This window comes from Carcharodon carcharias, chromosome 7 (genome assembly GCF_017639515.1).
Source record: "Carcharodon carcharias isolate sCarCar2 chromosome 7, sCarCar2.pri, whole genome shotgun sequence".
In the NCBI taxonomy this organism is placed as follows: Eukaryota; Metazoa; Chordata; class Chondrichthyes; order Lamniformes; family Lamnidae; genus Carcharodon; species Carcharodon carcharias.
Genome location: NC_054473.1, coordinates 98,415,190 through 98,439,302, shown reverse-complemented (window position 1 = coordinate 98,439,302; position 24,113 = coordinate 98,415,190). Strand labels below are relative to the sequence as shown.

General features: G+C 42.4%; 1 protein-coding gene across 2 annotated transcripts in view; it reads left to right on the top strand.

Annotated features, from left to right (window-relative positions):
- Positions 1 to 24,113, top strand: part of ccdc102a (coiled-coil domain containing 102A) — a 655,386-nt gene that overhangs the window by 559,567 nt on the left and 71,706 nt on the right. For both annotated transcript variants that reach the window (XM_041191511.1, XM_041191510.1), the window contains exon 7: positions 7,544 to 7,714. In XM_041191511.1, the coding sequence (XP_041047445.1) occupies positions 7,544 to 7,714 (171 nt within the window). The remainder of the gene's footprint in view (positions 1 to 7,543; positions 7,715 to 24,113) is intronic.

The following is a 24,113-nucleotide window of genomic DNA, read 5'->3' as shown; positions in this document are numbered from 1 at the left end:
TGAGTCAGTCACATTGGTGTCAGACTGGAGTAAGGACAGAGAGTGAAGGCATCCCATTGGTGTGGAACTGCAGTCAGGATAATGAGTGAGTCAGTCACATTGGTATGGGACTGGAGTAAGGACAATGAGTGAGTGAGCCACATTTTGTGGAACTAGAAAATGGACAGTGAGTGAGTCAGTCACATTGGTGTCGGACTGGAGTAAGGACAGTGAGTGAGGCAGTGACAATGGTGTGAGACTGGAGTAAGGGCAGTTGGTGAGTCAGTCACATAGATGTCAGACTGGAATAAGGTCAGTCGTTGAGTGAGTGACTTTGGTGTGGTACTGGAGTAAGGACAGAGAGAGTGCGTCACATTGATTTGTGAATGGAGTTTGGACAGAGAATGAGTAAGTCACATCGGTTTCAGACTGGAGTAAGGACAGTGAGTGAGTGAGTCACATTGGGGTAGGACTGGAGTAAGGACAGTGAGTGGGTCAGTAATTGAGCCATAGAGGTCTCCACCACAGAAACATCCTTCGGCCCATCCAATCTGCGCCAGTCTTACAAGTACCTAACTATTCTCATCCCATTTTCCAATCTTGTATGCCATTGCATCACAAGTTCACACCCAAATACTTCTTAAATGTTATGAGAGTTTCTGCCTCTCCCACTTTTTCCATTAGTGAGTTCCAGTTGACCACCACCCTCTGTGTGAAAAAATTCCTCTTCACATCCCCTCTAGACCTCTTGCCCCTCATCTTGAATCTATGCCCCCTGGTTATTGATCCCTCCACCAAGGGAAAAGCTCCTTCCTGTCTCCCCTATCTATGCCCCTAATAATTTTATCCACCTCAATCATGTCCCCCCTCAATCTCCTCTGCTCCAGGGAAAATAACCCCAGTCTATACAATCTCCCCTCATAACTAAAACTCTCCAGCCCAGGCAACATCCTGAATCTCCTCTGCACTCTCTCATGTGCAATCACATCCGTCCTATAATGCAGATTGCAGAACTGCCCACAATTCTCTAGCTGTGGCCTAACCAGAGTTTTTATACAGTTCCAGCATAGCCTCCTTGCTCTTATATTCTATGCCTCGGCTAATAAAGGTGAGTATCCCATATGCCTTCTTAACCACCTTATCTACCTATCCCACTACCTTAAAGGACTGGTGGACATGCACACCAGTGTCCCTCTGATCCTTGATACTTCTCAGGCATCGTGTATTCCTGTGCCTTGTTTGTCCTGTCCAAGTGCATCACCTCACACTCATCCAGATTAAATTCCATTTGCTACTGACCAGCCCATCTGACCAGCCCATCTATATCCTCCTGTAATCTAAAGCTATCCTCCTCACTATTTACCACCCTACCAATTTTCGTGTCATCAGTGAACTTACTGATCAACCCTATACATTCAAGTCTAAATTGTCTATCTATATCACAAACAGCAAGGGACCCAACACTGATCCCTGTGGAACCCCACTGGACACAGGCATCCAGTCACAAAAATACCCCTCGACCATCACACCCTCCTCCTACCACTCAGCCAATTCTGGATCCAATTCACCAAATTGTCTTGGATCCCATGGGCTCTTACCTTCATTATCAGGCTCCCATGCAGGACCTTATCAAAAGTCTTGCTGAAGTCCAAGTAAACTATGTCAAATGCATTGCCCTCATCTATACACCTGGTCACCTCTTCGAAAAATTCAACCAAACTGGTCAGACATGACCTCCCCTTAACAAAACAATGCTGACTGTCCTTGATTAATCCCTGCCTCTTCCAAGTGTAGATTAATTTTGTCCCTCAGAATTGCTTCCAATAGTTTCCCCACCACTGAGGTTAGGCTAACTGGTCTGTAGTTCCCTGGTTTATCCCTTCCTCCCTTCTTGAATAATGGTACCACATTGGCTGTCCTCCAGTCCTTTGGCACCTTTCCTGTGGCCAGAGAGGTATTGAAAATTATTGCCAGCGCCCCTGCTATCTCCTCCCTTTCCTCACTCAACAGCCTGGGATACATTTCATCCGGGCCTGGAGATTTATCTATATTTAAGCCTGCCAGATCACTGAGAACCTCTTCCCTTTCTATGCTAATTTCTTTAATTATATCACAGTCCTTCTGCCTGATTTCCGTACCCACATCGTCCCTCTCACTTGTGAACACCAACACAAAGTATTCATTTAAAACCCTACCTACGTCTCCCGGCTCCATACACAAATTACCACTATGGTCCTTAATGGGCGCCACTCTTTCCCTAGTTATCCTCTTACTCTTAATGGACTTGTAAAATAACATTGGATTTTCCTTTATTTTACCTGCTAATGTTTTTCCATGCCCCCTTTTTGCTCTCCTAATTTCTTTTTTAAGTTCCCCCTACACATTCTATACTCCTCTAGGGCTTCCGCTGCTTTGAGCCTTCGGTATCTGCCATAAGCCTCCCTTTTTCTCTTATCCAATCTTATATATCCCTTAACATCCAGGTTTCCCTGGATTTGTTGGCCCACCCTTTATCTTCACTGGAATATGTTGGCCCTGTATTCTCCATATTTCCTTCTTGAATAAGCCCCACAGCTGTGACACAGATTTACCTAAAAGTCGCTTCTCCCAGTCCACTCTGGCCAAATCATATCTGATCTTATTAAAATCAGCCTTCCCCCAATTTAGAACTCTGATTTCTGGCCCATCCTTGTCCTTTTCCATAACAACCTTGAATCTAACGGAGCTATGATCACTATCTTCAAAATGTTACCCCACTGATACTTCTACCACTTGCCAGGCTTCATTCCATAAAATTAAGTCCAGGACCACCCCCTCTCTTGTAGGTTCTTCTACGTACTGTCTTTAAAAACTCTCCTGGATGCATTTTAAGAATTCCGCTCCCTCTAAACCTATCACATTATGATTAACCCAGTTAATGTTAGGGAAGTTGAAATCCCCCACTCTTACTACCCTATTATTTTTACACTTCTCTGAAATTTGCCTATATATCTGCTCTTCTATTTCTCTCTGACTGTTTGGGGGCCTCTAGTACACTCCCAGCAATGTGATTGCTCCTTTTTTGTTTTTCATTTCTACCCCTATGTCTTCATTTGAGGAGCCTTCTAAGATGTAATCCCTCCTTACTGCTGTAATTGATTCCTTGATCAATATTGTGATACCCACTCCTCTTTTATCTCCTTCCCTGTCTCACCTGAAGACCCTACATTCTGGATTATTGAGCTGCCAATCCTGCCCCTCTCTCAACCATGTCTCTGTGACAGCAATGACATCATACTTCCATATGTTAATTTGTGCCCTCAACTCATCTGCCTTATTCATCAGACTCCTTGCATTAAATTTCTATGAACCTGGTAGGATGTGAGCCTACAATCTTGAGATCAGTCATTATCTATAGTATCACTGCCCCAAGGTAAAATTGTTAGATTCAAATTTCACCATCTGCATGGTGGGATTTGAATCCAGGTCCCCAGATGATTACCCTGGGTCACTGGAATACTAGTCCACTATGCCACCACCTCCCCACTTTCGTGTGGGGTTGGAGTAAGGGCAGCGAGTGAGTCAGTCACATTGTTGTGGGATTGGAGTTAGGACAGTGAGTGAGTCAGTCACATTGGTGTGGGACTGGAGTAAGGGCAGAGAGTGAGTGAGTCACATTGGTGTGGGACCGGAGTTAGGACAGTGAGTGAGTCAGTCACGTTGATGTGGGACTGGAGTAAGGACAGTGAAATGAGTCAGTTAAATCCTGTTGAACCTGTCATACATATCAAGCAACAGGAAAACCACCGGCAGTGATTAAGCTGGCGCCTTTAATCACAATACCATTATTTGAAGAACTTTTTACCAGGGTTATGATTGATTTTGTAGGTCCCCTCCCTAAAGACTAATATTGGAAATCAGTACTTACTGACAATAATGGATGTGTCTAACAGGTTTCCTGAAGCGATAACTTTCAGAAATATTACAACTAAGAAGATTGTGGGTGAGTTAATTACATTTTTCTTAAGACATGGCTTACCGAAGGAAATATAATCAGATCGGGGTTGAATTTCATGACACAGCTGTTTGAGGAAGTAATGAACAGTTTGGGGATAAAACAGTTTGAGTCAACCTATCATCCAGAGTCACAAAGAGCTTTGGAAAGATGGCAACAAGCTTTAAAAACTATGATGAGAGCATACTGTCAGGATTATGCATAGGATTGGGATACAGGAATTCCATTCTTGTTATTTGTTATTAGAGACACTCCTAATGCATCGACCGGCTTTAGCCATTTTGAACTAGTTTATGGACATGAAAGTACAGGGACCACTGAAATTAATTCATGAGAAATTGGTGGGTCAAGATTCAGAAGCTAATCTCTTTGATTACCTGTCAAATTTCAGGGAAAGATTGAATAAGACATGTGAGCTGGCTAGGGAACATTTAAAGATGTTACAGCAAATAATGAAAGTGAAGCCAGATAAGAAAGCTAAAACTCGCCGCTTTGTTTCTGTGGAGAAAGTACTAGTTTTATTACCAGTACCAGGTGATTCATTAAATGCAATATTTAGTGGGACTTACAGGATCGAAAAGAAATTGAGTGAAGTAAATTACTTAATAAATGCTCCAGATAAAAGAAAAGAGCAGAGGGTGTGTCATGTAAATATGCTTAAAATGTTCTTTGACGGGGAAGAGGAACAAAAAGAGGTATTAGTGATGGTGGATGATGAGAAAGAGGTGGAAGCGCAGGACTCTGAAATTGATTTTCCTCTAATCAAATTGGATAATGAGGGGGTACTTGAAAATTTAAATGAAATAATGAGTTACCTTCCAAGCAAGTGTCAAGTGATTTTAAAAGGCTTTTGCAGTCACACAAACCTATTTTGTGGGAATAAATTAGGAAAGGCACTTATATATGATGTCTCTATACAGGTTTCATCTTCAATAAGGCAACTTCCTTAAAGATTAAATCAAGCAAAATTTCACAAGTCCAAAAAGAAATTGATTTCATGCTTCAAAATGATATCATTGAGTCTAGTTGCAGTAACTGGGGTTCACCTATTGTGCTGGTACCGAAGCCAGATGGAACACAAAGACTGTGTGAGGACTATTGAGGGATGATTGCAGTGACAAAAGTGGATTCCTATCCTATACCACAGCTGGAGGATTGCATTGAGAAAGTGGCACAATCAAAATTTAACACAAAGACTGATTTGCTTAAAGGAATTGGCAGGTACCATTGTCAGAAAGAGCAAAGGTGATGTCGGCTTTTGTAACGCCAAGTGGATTATGTCAATTTAAAGTCATGCCATTTGGTATGAAGAATGCACCTGCAACATTTCAAAGACTGACAAACAGAGTAATTGCAGGTGTAAGAAATTGCGCTGTTTATAATAATGATCTAATAGTTTTCAGGCCTACAATGGAGGAGCACTTACAGCATCTGGAAGGATTATTTTCTCGATTACAAGAAGCTAATTTGGTGATGAACTTGGCTAAAAGTGAATTTGCAAAAGCACAAGTTATGTACCTAGGTCATACCATTGGATATGGTAAGATGGCTCTGAGAGATGCAAAAGTTAAGGCTATTGTGGATTTCCCAGTGCCTACAACAAAACAAGAAGTTTTGAGATTCCTGGGCATGAGTGGGTTTCACCGGAAATTTGTTCCAAATTTTAGCCAATTGGTTGCTCTACTGACTGAACTATTTAAAAAGAACAAGAAGTTTCAATGGACACTGGAGTGTCAGAAGGCATTTGATAGTTTGAAAACTGTATTATCAACTACGACACCAGTTTTGGCAGTATCCAGTTATGCCAAGCAATTCAAGTTGGCCATTGCCGTAAGTGATATTGGGGCTGTACTGTAACAAGAAGATTACACTGGAATTGAAAAACCAATAGAGTATTTTTCATGGAAACTGAATATATAACAGAAAACATATTCAATGATTGAAAAAGAGACTTTGGGTTTGGTGTTAGCATTGCAGAATTTTGAAATTTATGTTGCAAATAATTCATCAGAAGCAATCATTTATACAGACCGTAATCCTTTAAAGCTTTTGGACAAATTTTAAGACAAAACTACAAGGCTTTTCAGGTGGTGCCTATTATTACAACCATTTAATCTATGGATTATACATATTGCTAGAAGAGAGAATCTGTTTGCAGATGCGTTATCAAGAGTTTGAAGCTTAAAGGAGCATTGGACATTTAAAAAAAAAACCTGGACACTGAACTAGAGTGATTTATGTTGATACCAAGGACTTGTGCCTATATATTGTTATGTTAATGCCTCATCTGATGGTGTGAGTTAGGTTATAACAAAACGAAGCCGTCTTTTAGAATTATGATGGTTCATTTCTCGATAGGGAGGGGGATGTCATAGAACCATAGAAAAGTTACAGCACAGAAGGAGGCCATTTGGCCCATCTTGTCCATGCCAGCCCAAGGACACCCAGGTGCCCTTTCTAATCCCACCTTCCTGCACTCTGCCCATCATGAAGAGGTATTAATTGACATAATGTTATTGGAAATTATTTTAAATTAGACTTGTATTAGGGTCTGTGTCTGTGAATGTGTGTGTGTTAATTGGATTAAAGCCAGCTAGCCTGGATGTTTTGATGTGTAGTAGTTCTGAGATGTAAACAGTAAGGTAAAGGGTGCATTTGCATTTTGTTAAATAAACCATTCAAAGACTGGGGGTGAAATCTTGCACCTAGCTAGGAGACACCAAGCAATATGTTTATATTACAAATAAAATTGATACTATGAAAGGGTTTTATTGTTAGAAGAGTTGAATTTCAAAGGGCCTGGTGATACAATGAGAATTTACTTTCAAAGAGAAGGCTAGGCATATACAGAAGTGTGTGGAAGCGAGAGGTTTGTGAGATCTAAGCTGCCTATATGCCTGCAACTGTCAGCCAAGGAAACAAGTTGAAAAGAACCTCATTTTAAATTTGTAAAATAAAATGTGCTTTGTCTGGTGGCTATTTAAGTCTCTGTGTTATTGTTGCCTTGGTGAAGATTTTAGGAGTGATTAATTTGGGGATTTGTTTAATAGTTCTTATGGTACTAATTTATAGACATGTATGTGTTTAATACCTTTCCCTCTGGGATTTTAAATAACTCAGCCTTTACCAACTGCTGTGTCATAACAGATGGATGAAGCTGTTTTTCAGACATCAGTGAAGTGATGTGTGCTTCCAAGCTGCAGAGCTTCAGTCTCAGGTTGGGCTCCATGCTCGGTGGGTTACTCCACCTTGTTTTCAGCTCCCAACTGTTGGAAATCTGATCTTGCAGTCATATGTTCTGACAGTTACATCCATCTTGCTTTAGAAACTACATTGTTGTTGCTCACGCTAATGACAAATCATAGCCACGTGAGTGGTCTACCCTCAGCCGTGGTGTTGTGGGTCAGTGATTGGCGTTTTTGGACCTTTGTGGACCTCTAGTTGCCCACAGGCCACATTTTGAGAACCACTAACACCCTGGCTAGCTGTAAGCCATACCAAGTTGTGGGCATTTGTTTGTTCTCAAGCTCTTGAGTTACTTACTGTGCTGTGCATTGTTTTTTGGTGCAGGAGTTGTCAGATCTCAGACACATTCATGCCAAGCTAAAGAAACAATACCAAGAAAAGATGGCTGAGCTGGCACACGCAAACAGAAGGATTGAGCAGCATGAAGCTGAAGTGAAGAAACTTCGCCTGCGAGTGGAAGAGTTAAAGAAAGAGCTGGCTCAGGCGGAGGATGAGGTATGCCCTCTTGTATTGTCTGTTTTTAGATGGAGTGGAGCTGCTGTGAAGATTTCAGCTGTTGCTCTGTAAATCTGCAATGAGATCAGTGAAGTGGTGAAGCAATCTCAGAGAATACTTCTTGTTTCAACTCCCTCTGCATTGTGCATCTTTTTTCAAACCTTGATGCCTTACTGAAACCATCAGATTTCCCCTTGGGCAGAGACCTGTTGTGCCAGGGTTCCTCACTTCCTGACTTGTTCAACGATGGAGAGCAGTCTCCTTATCGTGGGACATCCATCAACTGTGGGAGCAGTCAGGCAGTACACCCAGAATGAACTATTTGTGGGAGAGAAGATTTTGAAACACACTTGATGTATGTGTGCAGTCAGGCTCTGCTCCCTGATAGTAAGTCACATCTCGTGCTGTCAAAAATGAGGAAAAAATCTGTAAAACAGGGGAAATGCAGCAATCCCATGTCCAAAGCGAGTGATCACCAGAGGCGTTGTGGCTGACTGTGCATCAGACTTCCTTAGACCACTGTTCCCTGACCAGAGCCTGAGAATGAATCATTCAATATAATGCAGCTTGTTTATTGTCATTTTCGATCTCGAATACCAGTTGTCCATCATGTATTGTCAGAGGTCTTCACGTGTGTAAACAGTTTAACCCCATTCAGCCTCAGACCTCAAACCAATCCAGTTTGATCTGTCAGAAAGAGCATTCTTTTCATTGGCTCCCCTGATGGAGCAAGAAGCAGCCAAGACAAATAGATCAGGAAAATCTTTGACTCTATCCTGAGTCGTTGCTTGTCCCAGCAGAGAGGCTGCTAATGATTCCATCAGCTCGTCTCCAGAATAGAGCAGAGCAAATGTCCTCCTTCATGCTATTAGCCTCCTTACTGAATGTCAGGGTTCTACGATATATCTCACTTCCTTTACTCTTTCATGTTACTTGCTTTTTTTGGGGATACATTTTTTTAGATTACACATTCACGGTGATGGTTTGGAAAGGGTTCCATTTTCCTGATTTAGATAATCTCTTACTCCTGTTAAAATCATGGACATTTTTCCTGGTCGTTACTGTTACAGCTTTGATTTGTATTTGTTTTTGAGAAATTGCTTCAGGCGAGTCCGAGCAGCACTTAGGTCTAATATGAGGAACCCTGAGGGCATGCATCATCTTGCATGGAAGGCCAGACTCGATGAAGATGATCGGTGGTCTCTTGTAAAGACATCATGTATAAAATCTTTTGCTCGGTGGGTGGACGAGGGCCCGACCTGACCAAGAATAAAATGACGCACGATGACGTCGGGGGAACGTCCCAATGTCATCGCGCACTTGTGCAATATTTCGGTCAGTGGGTGTGCGCCGGAGTTGGCAGCGCGCCCACCAACAATTAAAAAGCCTATTAAACCCCTTAAAAAGTTAATTAAAATGATTTTTTTACTGCCTATCTAAGCTTACGGTTGGTGGGCAGGCAAAATAGCCAAGCGGCCTTTGCACTTTTTGGAAACCTCATCCACGGATGGGATGAGGTTTCCAAAAGCAAATAAAATCTTTAATTTTTCATAAATAACATGTCCCTGCTCATGTGACAGAGCCACATAAGGGGACACAATTCATTACATTTTATTTTTTTAAATTATCTTTTTCATATGCCTTCATCTTCCTGAGGCAGCAATCTGTCTCAGGGACATAATGAATCGCAAACATGCACAAAGGTCACGTTCGCCCAACTCGCACTACTCCTCCCAACACACAGGCTGCCTATTATGTTTCACCCTGGGTGGACCTGAAATTTCCAGTCAGCAGGAAATTGCCTTCCGGGACCAATGGTGGACAGCGGACATCTTCCAGACTGCCCTCGCCCACACCCGCCGAGCACGCACGCCAAGGGCAAAATTCTGCTCCAAGGTATGGGTGGGTTTTAGAAATGTTTCCTAGTCATTGCTTTTCTGATGCAGGTCCACAGCTCCATTCAAATCAAGTCAACAACTTGTCAATTCATTATCACATCACCTGAGTTCTTACCCAGTACACTCACTGCTATATATTATTCTCACATTCTCGCCCTGTCCAGTACACTCACTGTTATATATAATTCTCACATGCTCCCCCTGTCCAGTAAACTCACTGTTATATATTATTCACACAGGCTCCCCCTGTCCAGTGCACTCACTGTTATATAATATTCGCACATGCTCCTCCTGTCCAGTACACTCAGTTATATATTATTCTCACATGCTACCACTGTACATTACATTCACTGTTTTATATTATTCTCACACGCTCACCCTGTCCAGTACACTCACTATTATATGTTATTCTCACATGCTTCCCTTATCCATTACAATCACTGATATATGTTATTCTCACATGCGCCCCCTGTCCAGTATGCTCACTGTTAAATATTATTCTCACATGCTCCCCTCGCCCAGTACACTCACTGTAATATATTATTCTCACATGCTCCCCCTGTCCAGTACACTCACTGTTATATGTTATTCTCATATGCTCCCCCTGTCCAGTACACTCAGTTTTATTTATTATTCTCACATGCTCCCCCTTTCCAGTACACTCACTGTAATATATTATTCTCACATGCTCCCCCTGTCCTGTACATTCGCTATTATACATTATTCTCACATGCTCTTCCTGTCCAATATATTCGCTGTTATACATTATTCTCACATACTCCCCCTGTCCAGTACACTCACTATTATATATTATTCTCACATGCTCCCCTCGCCCAGTACACTCACTGTAATATATTATACTCACACTCTCCTCCTGTCCTGTACACTCACTGTTATATATTATTCTCATATGCTTCCCCTGTCCAGCACACTCACTGTGATATGTTATTCTCACATGCTCCCGCTGTCCAGCACATTCACTGTGATATATTATTCTCACATGCTCCCTCCGCCCAGTACACTCACGGTTATATATTCTTCTCACATGCTTCCCCTGTCCAGTACATTCCCAGATGTATATTATTCTCACATGCTCCCCTGTCCAGTACATTCACAGATGTATATTATTCTCATATGCACCCCCTGTCCAGTACACTCACTGTGATATATTATTCTCACATGCTCCCCCTTTCCAGTACACTCACAGATGTATATTATTCTCATATGCACCCCCTGTCCAGTACACTCACTGTTATATATTATTCTCACATGCTCCCCTTGTCCAGTACACTCACCGTTATATATTCTTCTCACATAATCCTGCTGTCCAGCACACTCACTGTTATATATTATTCTCACATGCTCCCCTTGTCCAGTACACTCACTGTTATATATTATTCTCACATGCTCCCCCTGTCCTGTACACTCGCTGTTATTTATTATTCTCACATGCTCCCCCTGTCCAGTACACTCACTGTTAAACATTATTCTCACATGCTTCCCCTGTCCAGCACACTCACTGTGATATTTTATTCACACATGCTCCTCCTGTCCAGCACATTCACCGTGATATATTATTCTCACATGATCCCCCTGTCTAGCACATTCACTGTGATATATTATTCTCACATGCTCCCTCCGCCCAGTACACTCCCTGTCATATATTATTTTCACATGCTCTCCCTGACCAGTACACTCATTGTTATGTAATATACTCACATGCTCCCCCTGTCCAGTACACTCACAAATGTATATTATTCTCAGATGCTCCCGCTGTCCAGTACACTCAATGTTTTATATTCTTCTCGCGTGCTCACCCTGCCCAGTACACTCACCGTTATATATTATTCTCACATCCTCCCCTCGCCCAGTACACTCACTGTAATATATTATTCTGACATGCTCCCCCTGTCCAGTACGCTCACTGTTCTGTATTATTCTCACATGCTCCCCCTGTCCAGTACATTCACTGTTATATATTATTCTCTCATGCTCCCTCCACCCAGTACACTCACTGTGATACATTATTCTCACATGTTCCCCCTGTCCAGTACACTCAATGTTATATATTTTTCTCGTGTGCTCACCCTGCCCAGTACCGTCACTGTAATATATTATTCTCACATGCTCCCCTCGCCAAGTACACTCACTGTAATATATTATTCTGACATGCTCCCCCTGTCCAGTACACTCACTGTTCTGTATTATTCTCACATGCTACACCTGTCCAGTACATTCACTGTTATATATTATTTTCTCATGCTCCCTCCGCCCAGTACACTCACTGTTGTATATTATTCTCACATGTTACCTTGTCCAGTACACTCACTGTTATATATCATTCTCAGATGCGCCCCATGTTCAGTACACTCACTGTTATATATTCTTCTCACATGCTATTCTCACATGCTCCCCCGGTCCAGCACATTCACTGTGATATATTATTCTCACATGCTCCCTCCGCCCACTATACTCACTGTCATATATTATTCTCATATGCTCCCCCTGTCTAGTACACTCATTGTTATATATTATTCTCACATGCTCCCTCCGTCCAGTACACTCACTGTTATATATTATTCTCAGATGCTCCCCCTGCCCAGTACACTCACTGTTATATGTTATTCTCACATGCTCCCCCTGTCCTGTACACTCGCTGTTATTTATTATTCTCACATGCTCCCCCTGTCCAGTACACTCACTGTTAAACATTATTCTCACATGCTTCCCCTGTCCAGCACACTCACTGTGATATTTTATTCACACATGCTCCTCCTGTCCAGCACATTCACCGTGATATATTATTCTCACATGATCCCCCTGTCTAGCACATTCACTGTGATATATTATTCTCACATGCTCCCTCCGCCCAGTACACTCCCTGTCATATATTATTTTCACATGCTCTCCCTGACCAGTACACTCATTGTTATGTAATATACTCACATGCTCCCCCTGTCCAGTACACTCACAAATGTATATTATTCTCAGATGCTCCCGCTGTCCAGTACACTCAATGTTTTATATTCTTCTCGCGTGCTCACCCTGCCCAGTACACTCACCGTTATATATTATTCTCACATCCTCCCCTCGCCCAGTACACTCACTGTAATATATTATTCTGACATGCTCCCCCTGCCCAGTACACTCACTGTTATATGTTATTCTCACATGCCCCCCTTGCCCAGTATACTCACTGTAATATATTGTCCTCACATTCTCCTCCTGTCCTGTACACTCCCTGTTATATATTACTCTCACATGCTCCCCCTGTCCAGTACAATCAGTTTTATATATTATTCTCACATTCTTCCCCTGTCCAGCACACTCACTGTGATATATTTTTCTCACAGGCTTCCCCTGTCCAGTACATTCACTGTTGTATGTTATTCTCACATGCTCCCCTTGTCCGGCACACTCACTGTGATATTTTATTCACACCAGCCCCCCTCGCCCAGTATGCTCACTGTAATGTATTATTTTCACATTCTCCTCCTTTCCAGTCAATACACTGTTGTATATTATTCTCACATGCTCTCCCTGTCCGGCACAGTCAGAGTTGTATATAATTCTCACATGCTCCCTCCGTCCAGTACACTCACTGTTATATATTGTTCTGACATGCTCCCCCTGTCCAGTACGCTCACTGTTCTGTATTATTCTCACATGCTCCCCCTGTCCAGTACATTCACTGTTATATATTATTATCTCATGCTCCCTCCACCCTGTACACTCACTGTGATACATTATTCTCACATGTTCCCCCTGTCCAGTACACTCAATGTTATATATTTTTCTCGCGTGCTCACCCTGCCCAGTACAGTCACTGTAATATATTATTCTCACATGCTCCCCTCGCCAAGTACACTCACTGTAATATATTATTCTGACATGCTCCCCCTGTCCAGTACACTCACTGTTCTGTATTATTCTCACATGCTACACCTGTCCAGTACATTCATTGTTATATAATATTCTCTCATGCTCCCTCCACCCAGTACACTCACTGTTGTATATTATTCTCACATGTTACCTTGTCCAGTACACTCACTGTTATATATTATTCTCAGATGCGCCCCATGTTCAGTACACTCATTGTTATATATTCTTCTCACATGCTATTCTCACATGCTCCCCCGGTCCAGCACATTCACTGTGATATATTATTCTCACATGCTCCCTCCGTCCAGTACACTCACTGTTATATATTATTCTCAGATGCCCCCCTTGCCCGGTATACTCACTGTAATATATTGTCCTCACATTCTCCTCCTGTCCTGTACACTCCCTGTTATATATTACACTCACATGCTCCCCCTGTCCAGTACACTCACAGATGTATGTTATTCTCACTTGCTCTGCCTGTCCAGTACCCTCACTGTTATATATTATTCTCAGATGCTCCCCCTGTCAAGTACACTCCCCGTTGTATATAATTCTCACATGCTCCCTCCGTCCAGTACACTCACTGTTATATATTATTCTCAGATGCTCCCCTTGCCCAGTACACTCACTGTTATATGTTATTCTCACATGCCCCCCTTGCCCAGTATACTCACTATAATATATTGTCCTCACATTCTCCTCCTGTCCTGTACACTCCCTGTTATATATTACTCTCACATGCTCCCCCTGTCCAGCACACTCACTGTGATATATTTTTCTCACAGGCTTCCCCTGTCCAGTACATTCACTGTTGTATGTTATTCTCACATGCTCCCCTTGTCCGGCACACTCACTGTGATATTTTATTCACACCAGCCCCCCTCGCCCAGTACACTCACTGTAATGTATTATTTTCACATTCTCCTCCTTTCCAGTCAATACACTGTTGTATATTATTCTCACATGCTCTCCCTGTCCGGCACACTCAGAGTTGTATATAATTCTCACATGCTCCCTCCGTCCAGTACACTCACTGTTATATATTCTTCTCACATTCTCCCCCTGTCCAGTACGCTCACTGTGAAATATTATTCTCACATGCTCCCCCCATCCCGTACACTCACTGTTATATATTATTCCCACATGCTCCCCCTGTCCAGTACACTCACTGTTATATATTATTTTCACATGCTCCCCCTGTTCAGTATACTCACTGTTATATATTAATCTCACATGCTCCCCCTGTCCAATCCACTCACTGTTATATATTATTCTCACATGCTCCCCCTGTCCAGTACACTCACTGTTATATATTAATCTCACATGCTCACCCTGCCCAGTACACTCACTGTAATAAATTATTATCACATGCTCCCCCTGTCCTGTACACTCATTGTTATATATTATTCTCACATGCTCCCCCTGTCCAGTACACTCACTGTTTTATATTATTCTCACATGCTCCCCCCGTCCCGTAAATTCACTGTTATATATTATTCTCATATGCCACCCTGCGCAGTACTCTCATTGTAATATATTCTTCTCACATGCTCTCCCTGCCCTGTACACTCACTGTTATATATTATTCTCATATGCTCCTCCTGTCCAGTACATTCACTGTAATATATTATTTTCACATGCTCTCCCAGTCCAGTACCCTAATTGTTCTATATTATTCTCACATGCTCCCCCTGTCCAGTACACTCCCTGTGATATATTATTCTCACATGCTCCCCCTGTCCGGCACATTCACTGTTGTATATAATTCTCACATGCTCCCTCCGTCCAGTACACCCACGGTTATATATTATTCTCAATTGCTCCCCCTGTCCAGTACACTCAGTTTTATTTATTATTCTCACATGCTCCCCCTATCCAGTACACTCAAGGTTATATATTATTCTCGCATGCTCCCCCTGTCCTGTACACTCACTGTTATATATTCTTCTCACCTGCTCCCCCTGTCCAGTACACTCACTGTTATATATTGTTCTCACTTGCTCCCTCCGCCCAGTAGTCTAACTGTTATATATTATTCTCACATGCTCCCTCCGCCCAGTACACTCAGTGTTATATATTATTCTGACTTGCTCCCCCTGTCCAGTACTCTCACTGTTATATGTTAGTCTGAGATGCTGCCGCTGTCCAGTACACTCAATGTTGTATATTATTCTCACATGCTCCCCTTGTCCGGCACACTAACTGTGACATATTATTCTCATGTGATCCCCTCGCCCAGTACGCTCAATGTAATATATTATTCTCACATGCTCCCCCTGTCCAGTACACTCACTGTTGTATATTATTCTCACATGCTCCTCCTTTCCAGTCCATTCACTGTTGTATATTATTCTCACATGCTCCCCCTATCCGGCACACTCTCTGTTTTATATTCTTCTCACCTGCTCCCCCTGTCCAGTACATTCACTGTTATATATTGTTCTCACTTGCTCCCTCCGCTCAGTAGTCTAAATGTTAATATTATTCTCACATGCTCCCCTCGCCCAGTACACTCATTGTAATATATTATTCTCACAAGCTCCTCCTGTCCAGTACAATCACTGTTGTATATTATTTTCACTTGCTCCCGCGGTCCGGCATACTCAATGCGATGTATTATTCTCACATGCTCCCCTCGCCCAGTACACTCACTGTTATATATTGTTCTCACATGCTTCCCTCGCCCAGTACACTCACTGTTATATATTATTCTCACATGCTCCCACTGTCCAGTACACACACTGCTACATATTATTCTCAGATGTTCTCCCTGTCCAGTACACTCACTGTTATATATTATTCTCACATGCTTCCCATGTCCTGTACACTCACTGTAATATATTATTCTTATGTGCTCCCCCTGTCCAGTACACTCACTGTTATATATTATTCTCACATGCTCCCTCCGCCCAGTACACTCACTGCTGTATATTATTCTCACATGCTCTCCCTGTCCGGCACAGTCACTGTTGTATATTATTCTCACATGCTCACCCTGCCCAGTACACTCACTGTTATATTTTATTCTCAGATGCTCCCCCTGCCCAGAACACTCACTGTTATATGTTATTCTCACATGCTTCCCCTGTCCAGTACACTCAAGGTTATATATTATTCTCACATGCTCACCCTGCCCAGTACCCTCACTGTAATAAATTATTATCACATGCTCCCCGTGTCCTGTACACTCACTGTTATATATTATTCTCACATGCTCCCCCTGTCCAGTATACTCACTGTTATATATTATTCTCACATGCTCCCCCTGTCCAGTACATTCACTGTAATATATTATTGTCACATGCTCTCCCAGTCCAGTACTATAATTGTTCTATATTTTTCTCACATGCTCCCCGTGTCCAGTACGTTCACTGTTGTATATAATTCTCACATGCTCCCTCCGTCCAGTACACCCACGGTTATATATTATTCTCAGTTGCTCCCCCTGCCCAGTACACTCACTGTTATATGTTATTCTCACATGATCCCCCTATCTAGTACACTCAAGGTTATATATTATTCTCACATGCTCCCCCGTCCAGTACACTCACTGTTATATATTCTTCTCATCTGCTCCCCCTGTCCAGTAGTCTAACTGTTATATATTATTCTCACATGCTCCCTTCGCCCAGTACACTCCGTGTTACATATTGTTCTGACATGCTCCCCCTGTCCAGTACTCCCACTGTTATATATTAGTCTGAGATGCTGCCGCTGTCCAGTACACTCAATGTTGTACATTATTCTCACCTGCTCCCCTTGTCCGGCACACTAACTGTGACATATTATTCTCACGTGATCCCCTCGCCCAGTACGCTCACTGTAATATATTATTCTCACAAGCTCCTCCTGTCCAGTACAATCACTGTTGTATATTATTCTCACTTGCTCCCGCTGTCCGGCACACTCAATGCGATGTATTATTCTCACATGCACCCCTCGCCCAGTACACTCACTGTTATATATTATTCTCACATGCTCCCTCTGCCCAGTACACTCATTGTTATATATTATTCTCACATGCTCCCCCTGTCCAGTACACACACTGCAATATATTATTCTCACATGCTCCCCCTGTCCAGTACACTCATTGTTATATATTATTCTCACATGCTCCCCATGTCCTGTACACTCACTGTAATATATTATTCTTACGTGCTCCCCCTGTCCAGTACTCTCACTGTTATATATTTTTCTCACATGCTCCCCCTTTCCAGTACACTCACTGTTATATATTATTCTCACATGCTCCCCCTGTCCAGTACACTCACTGTTGTATAATATTCTCACATGCTCCCGCTGTCCAGTACACTCATTGTTATATATTCTTCTCACATGCTTCCTCTGTCCAGTACACTCACAGATGTATATTATTCTCACATGCTCCCAGTGTCTAGTTCACTCACTGTTATATATTATTCTCACATTCTCCTCCTGTCCTGTACACTCCTTGTTATATATTATTCTCACATGCTCCCCTTGTCCATTACACTCAGTTTTATATATTATCCTTACATGTTCCCCCTTTCCAGTACACTCACTGTTATATATTATTCTCACATGCGCTCCCTGTCCAGTAAACTCACTGTTATATATTATTCTCACATGCTCCCCCAGTCCAGTACACTCACTGTTACATATTATTTTCACATGCTCCCCCTGTCCGTACACTCACAGATGTATGTTATTCTCACATGCTCCCCCTGTCCAGTAAACTCACTGTTATTTATTATTCTCAGATGCTCCCCCTGTCCAGTACACTCATTGTTGTATATTATTCTCTCAAGCTTCCCTCGTCCGGCACACTTAATGTGATATATTATTCTCTTCATGCTCCCCTTGTCCGGCACACTCATTGTGATATTTTATTCACACATGCTCCCCTCGCCCAGTACACTCACTGTAATGTATTATTTTCACATTCTCTTCCTGTGCAGTACATTGACTGTCGTATATTATTCTCACTTGCTCCCCCTATCCGGCACACTCACTGTGATATGTTATTCTCACATGCTACCCTCGCCCAGTACACTCACTGTTATATATTACACTCACATTCTCCTCTTATCCTGTACACTCACTTTTGTATATTATTCTCACATGCTCCCTCCGCCCAGTACACTCACTGTGATAAATTATTTTCACATGCTCCCCCTGTCCAGTACACTCATTGTTATATATTATTCTCACATGCTCACCCTGCCCAGTACCCTCACTGTAATATATTCTTCTCACATGCTCTCCCTGCCCTGTACACTCACTGTGATATATTATTCTCACATGCTCCCCCTGTCCAGTACATTCACTGTAATATATTATTGTCACATGCTCTCCCAGTCCAGTACCCTAATTGTTCTATATTTTTCTCACATGCTCCCCGTGTCCAGTACACTCACTGTTGTATATAATTCTCACATGCTCCCTCCGTCCAGTACACCCACGGTTATATATTATTCTCAGTTGCTCCCCCTGCCCAGTACACTCACTGTTATATGTTATTCTCACATGATCCCCCTATCTAGTACACTCAAGGTTATATATTATTCTCACATGCTCCCCCGTCCAGTACACTCACTGTTATATAGTCTTCTCATCTGCTCCCCTGTCCAGTAGTCTAACTGTCATATATTATTCTCACATGCTCCCTTCGCCCAGTACACTCCGTGTTATATATTATTCTGACATGCTCCCCCTGTCCAGTACTCCCACTGTTATATATTAGTCTGAGATGCTGCCGCTGTCCAGTACACTCAATGTTGTACATTATTCTCACCTGCTCCCCTTGTCCGGCACACTAACTGTGACATATTATTCTCATGTGATCCCCTCGCCCAGTACGCTCACTGTAATATATTATTCTCACAAGCTCCTCCTGTCCAGTACAATCACTGTTGTATATTATTCTCACTTACTCCCGCTGTCCGGCACACTCCATGCGATGTATTATTCTCACATGCTCCCCTCGCCCAGTACACTCACTGTTATATATTATTCTCACATGCTCCCTCTGCCCAGTACACTCATTGTTATATATTATTCTCACATGCTCCCCCTGTCCAGTACACACACTGCAATATATTATTCTCAGATGCTCCCCCTGTCCAGTACACTCATTGTTATATATTATTCTCACATGCTCCCCATGTCCTGTACACTCACTGTAATATATTATTCTTACGTGCTCCCCCTGTCCAGTACTCTCACTGTTATATATTTTTCTCACATGCTCCCCCTTTCCAGTACACTCACTGTTATATATTATTCTCACATGCTCCCCCTGTCCAGTACACTCACTGTTGTATAATATTCTCACATGCTCCCGCTGTCCAGTACACTCATTGTTATATATTCTTCTCACATGCTTCCTCTGTCCAGTACACTCACAGATGTATATTATTCTCACATGCTCCCAGTGTCTAGTTCACTCACTGTTATATATTATTCTCACATTCTCCTCCTGTCCTGTACACTCCTTGTTATATATTATTCTCACATGCTCCCCTTGTCCATTACACTCAGTTTTATATATTATCCTTACATGTTCCCCCTTTCCAGTACACTCACTGTTATATATTATTCTCACATGCGCTCCCTGTCCAGTAAACTCACTGTTATATATTATTCTCACATGCTCCCCCAGTCCAGTACACTCACTGTTACATATTATTTTCACATGCTCCCCCTGTCCGTACACTCACAGATGTATATTATTCTCACATGCTCCCCCTGTCCAGTAAACTCACTGTTATTTATTATTCTCAGATGCTCCCCCTGTCCAGTACACTCATTGTTGTATATTATTCTCTCAAGCTTCCCTCGTCCGGCACACTTAATGTGATATATTATTCTCTTCATGCTCCCCTTGTCCGGCACACTCATTGTGATATTTTATTCACACATGCTCCCTTCGCCCAGTACACTCACTGTAATGTATTATTTTCACATTCTCTTCCTGTGCAGTACATTGACTGTCGTATATTATTCTCACTTGCTCCCCCTATCCGGCACACTCACTGTGATATGTTATTCTCACATGCTACCCTCGCCCAGTACACTCACTGTTATATATTACACTCACATTCTCCTCTTATCCTGTACACTCACTTTTGTATATTATTCTCACATGCTCCCTCCGCCCAGTACACTCACTGTGATAAATTATTTTCACATGCTCCCCCTGTCCAGTACATTCACTGTTGTATATTATTCTTACATGCTCCTCTTGTCCCGCATACTCACTGTGATATTTTATTCACACATGCTCCCCTCGCCCAGTACGCTCACTGTAATATATTATTTTCACATTCTCCTCCTTTCCAGTCGATACACTGTTGTATATTATTCTCACATGCTCCTCCTGTCCGGCACACTCACTGTTATATGTTATTTTCAGATGCTCCCCATGCCCAGTACACTCATTGTTATATGTTATTCTCACTTGCTTCCCCTGTCCAGTACACTCACTGTTATATATTATTCTCACATGCTCACCGTGTCCAGTACCCTCACTGTAATAAATTATTCTCACATGCTCCCTCTGTCCAGCACATTCACTGTGAAATATTATTCTAACATGCTCCCTCCGCCCAGTAATCTCCCTGTTATGTATTATTTTCACATGCTACCCCTGTCCAGTACACCCATTGTTACATATTATTCTCACATGCTCTCCCTGTCCAGTACACTCACAGATGTATATTATTCTCACATGCTCCCCCTGTCCAGTACATTCACTGTTATATATTATTCTCAGATGCTCCCCCTGTCCAGTACACTCACTGTTATAGATTATTCTCTCAAGCTTCCCTCGTCCGGCATACTCAATGTGATATATTATTCTCTTCATGCTCCCCTTGTCCGGCATACTCACTGTGATATTTTATTCACACATGCTCTCCTCGCCCAGTACACTCACTGTAATGTATTATTTTCACATTCTCCTCCTGTGCAGTACATTCACTGTTGTATATTATTCTCACATGCTACCCCTGTCCGGCACACTCACTGAGATATATTATTCTCACATGCCCCCCTCGCCCAGTACACTCACTGTTATATATTACTCTCCCATTCTCATCTTGTCCTGTACACTCACTTTTGTATATTATTCTGAGATGCTCCCCCTGTCCAGTACACTCACTGTTATATTTTATCCTCACTTGCTTCCCCTGTTCAGTACACTCACTGTTTTATATTATTCTCACATGCTCCCTCCCCCCAGTACACTCACTGTTATATATTATTCTCACATGCTCCCCCTGTCCAGTACACTCACTGTTATATATTATTTTCGCATGCTCCCCCTGTCCAGTACTCTCATTGTTATATATTATTCTCACCTGCTCCCCCTGTGCAGTACACTCACAGATGTATATTATTCTTACATGCTCCCCCTGTCCAGTACACTCCCTGTGATATATTATTCTCACATGCTCCCCCTGTGCAGCACATTCACTGTGATATATTATTCTCAGATGCTCCCCCCGCCCAGTACTCTCCCTGTAATATATTATTTTCACGTGCTCCCCCTGTCCAGTACACTCATTGTTGTATATTATTCTCACATGCTCCCCCTGTCCGTACTCTCACAGATGTATACTATTCTCACATGCTCCCCCTGTCCAGTAAACTCACTGTTATTTATTATTCTCAGATGCTCCCCCTGCCCAGTACACTCATTGTTGTATATTATTCTCTCAAGCTTCCCTCGTCCGGCACACTTAATGTGATATATTATTCTCTTCATGCTCCCCTTGTCCGGCACACTCATTGTGATATTTTATTCACACATGCTCCCCTCGCCCAGTACACTCACTGTAATGTATTATTTTCACATTCTCTTCCTGTGCAGTACATTCACTGTCGTATATTATTCTCACTTGCTCCCCCTATCCGGCACACTCACTGTGATATGTTATTCTCACATGCTACCCTCGCCCAGTACACTCACTGTTATATATTACACTCACATTCTCCTCTTATCCGGCACACTCACATGTGTTTATAATTCTCACATGCTCCGTCCGTCCAGTACACTCACTATTATATGTTATTTTCAGATGCTCCCCATGCCCAGTACACTCATTGTTATATGTTATTCTCACTTGCTTCCCCTGTCCAGTACACTCACTGTTATATATTATTCTCACATGCTCACCGTGTCCAGTATCCTCACTGTAATAAATTATTCTCACATGCTCCCCCTGTCCAGTACACTCACTGTTATATATTATTCTCACATGCTCCCCCTGTCCCGTACATTCACTGTTATATATTATTCTCACGTGCTCCCTCCGCCCAGTACAATCACTGTAATATATTATTCTTACATTCTCCTCCTGTCCAGTACACTCACTTTTATATATCATTCTCAAATGCCCCCCTGTCCAGTGCACACACTGTAATATATTATTCTGTCATGCTCCCCCTGTCCAGTACACTCAATGATCTATAATATTCTCAAATGCTTCCCCTGTCCAGTATTCTCAATGTTATATATTCTTCTTACATGCTCCCCCTGTCCAGTATACTCACAGATGTATATTATTTTCACATGCTCCCCCTGTCCAGTACCCTCACTGTTATATATTATTCTCAGATGCTCCCTCTGACCAGTACACCCCCTGTTGTATATTATTCTCCCGTGCTCCCATTGTCCAGCACACTCAATGATATATATTCTTCTCGTGTGCTCACCCTGCCCAGAACACTCACTGTTATATATTATTCTCACATGCTCCCCTTCTCCGGCACACTCACTGTTATATATTATTCTCACATTCTCCCCCTGTCCAGTACGCTCACTGTGATCTGTTATTCTCACATGCTCCCCCTGTCCAGTACACTCACTGTTATATATTATTTTCACATGCTCCCCCTGTCCAGTACACTCAATGATCTATATTATTCTCATATGCTTCCCCTGTCCAGTACACTTAATGTTATATATTACTCTCACATTCTCCCCTTGTCCTGTACACTCACTCTTGTATATTATTCTCACATGGTCCGTCCGCCCTGGACCCTCACTGTGATAAATTATTTTCACATGCTCCTCCTGTCCAGTACACTCACAGATGTACATTATTCTCACATGCTCCCCTGTCCAGTACACTCAGTGTTATATATTATTCTCAGATGCTCCCCCTGTCCAGTACTCCCCCTGTTGTATATTATTCTCACATGCTCCCCTTGTCTGGCACACTTGCTGTTATATATTATTCTCACATGCTCCTCCTGTCCTGTACATTCGCTGTTATACATTATTCTCACATGCTCCCCTTGCCCAGTACACTCACTGTGATATTTTATGCACACATGTTCCCCTCGCCCAGTACAATCCATGTAATGTATTATTTTCACATTCTCCTCCTGTCCAGTACATTCACTGTTGTATATTATTCTTACATGCTCCCTGTGTCCGGCACACTCACTGTGATATATTATTCTCACATGCTCCCCTCGCACAGTACACTCACTGTTATCTATTATTCTCACATTCTCCCTCTGTCCAGTACGCTCACTGTGATATATTATCCTCATATGCTCCCCTTGTCCGGCACACTCACTGTTATATATTATTCTCACATGCTCCTCCTGTCCTGTACATTCACTGT